This window comes from Buceros rhinoceros, unplaced genomic scaffold, assembly GCF_000710305.1.
Source record: "Buceros rhinoceros silvestris isolate BGI_N320 unplaced genomic scaffold, ASM71030v1 scaffold20791, whole genome shotgun sequence".
Classification (NCBI taxonomy): domain Eukaryota; kingdom Metazoa; phylum Chordata; class Aves; order Bucerotiformes; family Bucerotidae; genus Buceros; species Buceros rhinoceros.
This window is the reverse complement of record NW_010393916.1, coordinates 357-924: the sequence shown is the minus strand read 5'-3', so window position 1 is coordinate 924 and position 568 is coordinate 357. Positions and strand designations below refer to the sequence as shown.

General features: G+C 64.8%; 1 protein-coding gene across 1 annotated transcript in view; it reads right to left on the bottom strand.

Annotated features, from left to right (window-relative positions):
• The window catches only part of LOC104501276 (DNA (cytosine-5)-methyltransferase 3A-like), a gene marked incomplete at both ends in the record, with an annotated part of 1,507 nt that extends 966 nt beyond the window's left edge, over positions 1-541 (bottom strand). The window contains 2 exons of the mRNA XM_010145063.1: positions 102-192; positions 396-541. Coding sequence (XP_010143365.1) covers positions 102-192; positions 396-541 — 237 coding nt within the window. The remainder of the gene's footprint in view (positions 1-101; positions 193-395) is intronic.
• Between the last annotated feature and the right edge of the window lie 27 nt (positions 542-568).

Here is a 568-nt window from a genome sequence, read left to right as displayed (position 1 = left end):
CTGGCATCAGCGGTGGGGGGCTGGTCTCAGCAGTGGGGGTCAATGGCAGCGTGGGTGGCTGGTGGTGGGGGCCAGCCCCAGCCTGGCAGGGAGACACTTACCGTAGAGCCCCTTCCTGGCCGGGTTGACAATGGAGAGGTCATTGCAGGGGCTCCCCCCAATCACCAGGTCGAAGGGGCCCCACTCCTGTATCTGTGAGGGGGAGAAGCCCCTGGTGAGCTGGGCACTGGACTCTGCTGGGGTGGGGGGTTCACCCGGATACACCTGGCGGTGAAGCCAAGCGTGTGGGGAGAAGCAGGACAAGGGACCAAGCCTATCTTGGGGACACCGGGGTGCTTTGGGGGGACCCTTTGGCTACAGGGAAAAAGGGGGGGAGCGTGGCCAGCAGGACGTACGTGTTTCTGGGTGACATTCCGGACATCCCCGACGTACATGATCTTGCCCTGGTGCCTCACCATGCCCACGGTGATGGAGTCCTCGCACACCTCGGAGGCGATGTAGCGGTCCACCTGAATGCCCAGGTCCTTCAGCACGAGGAGGCCTGCAGGGAGCAGGGCTGGGGTGGGCG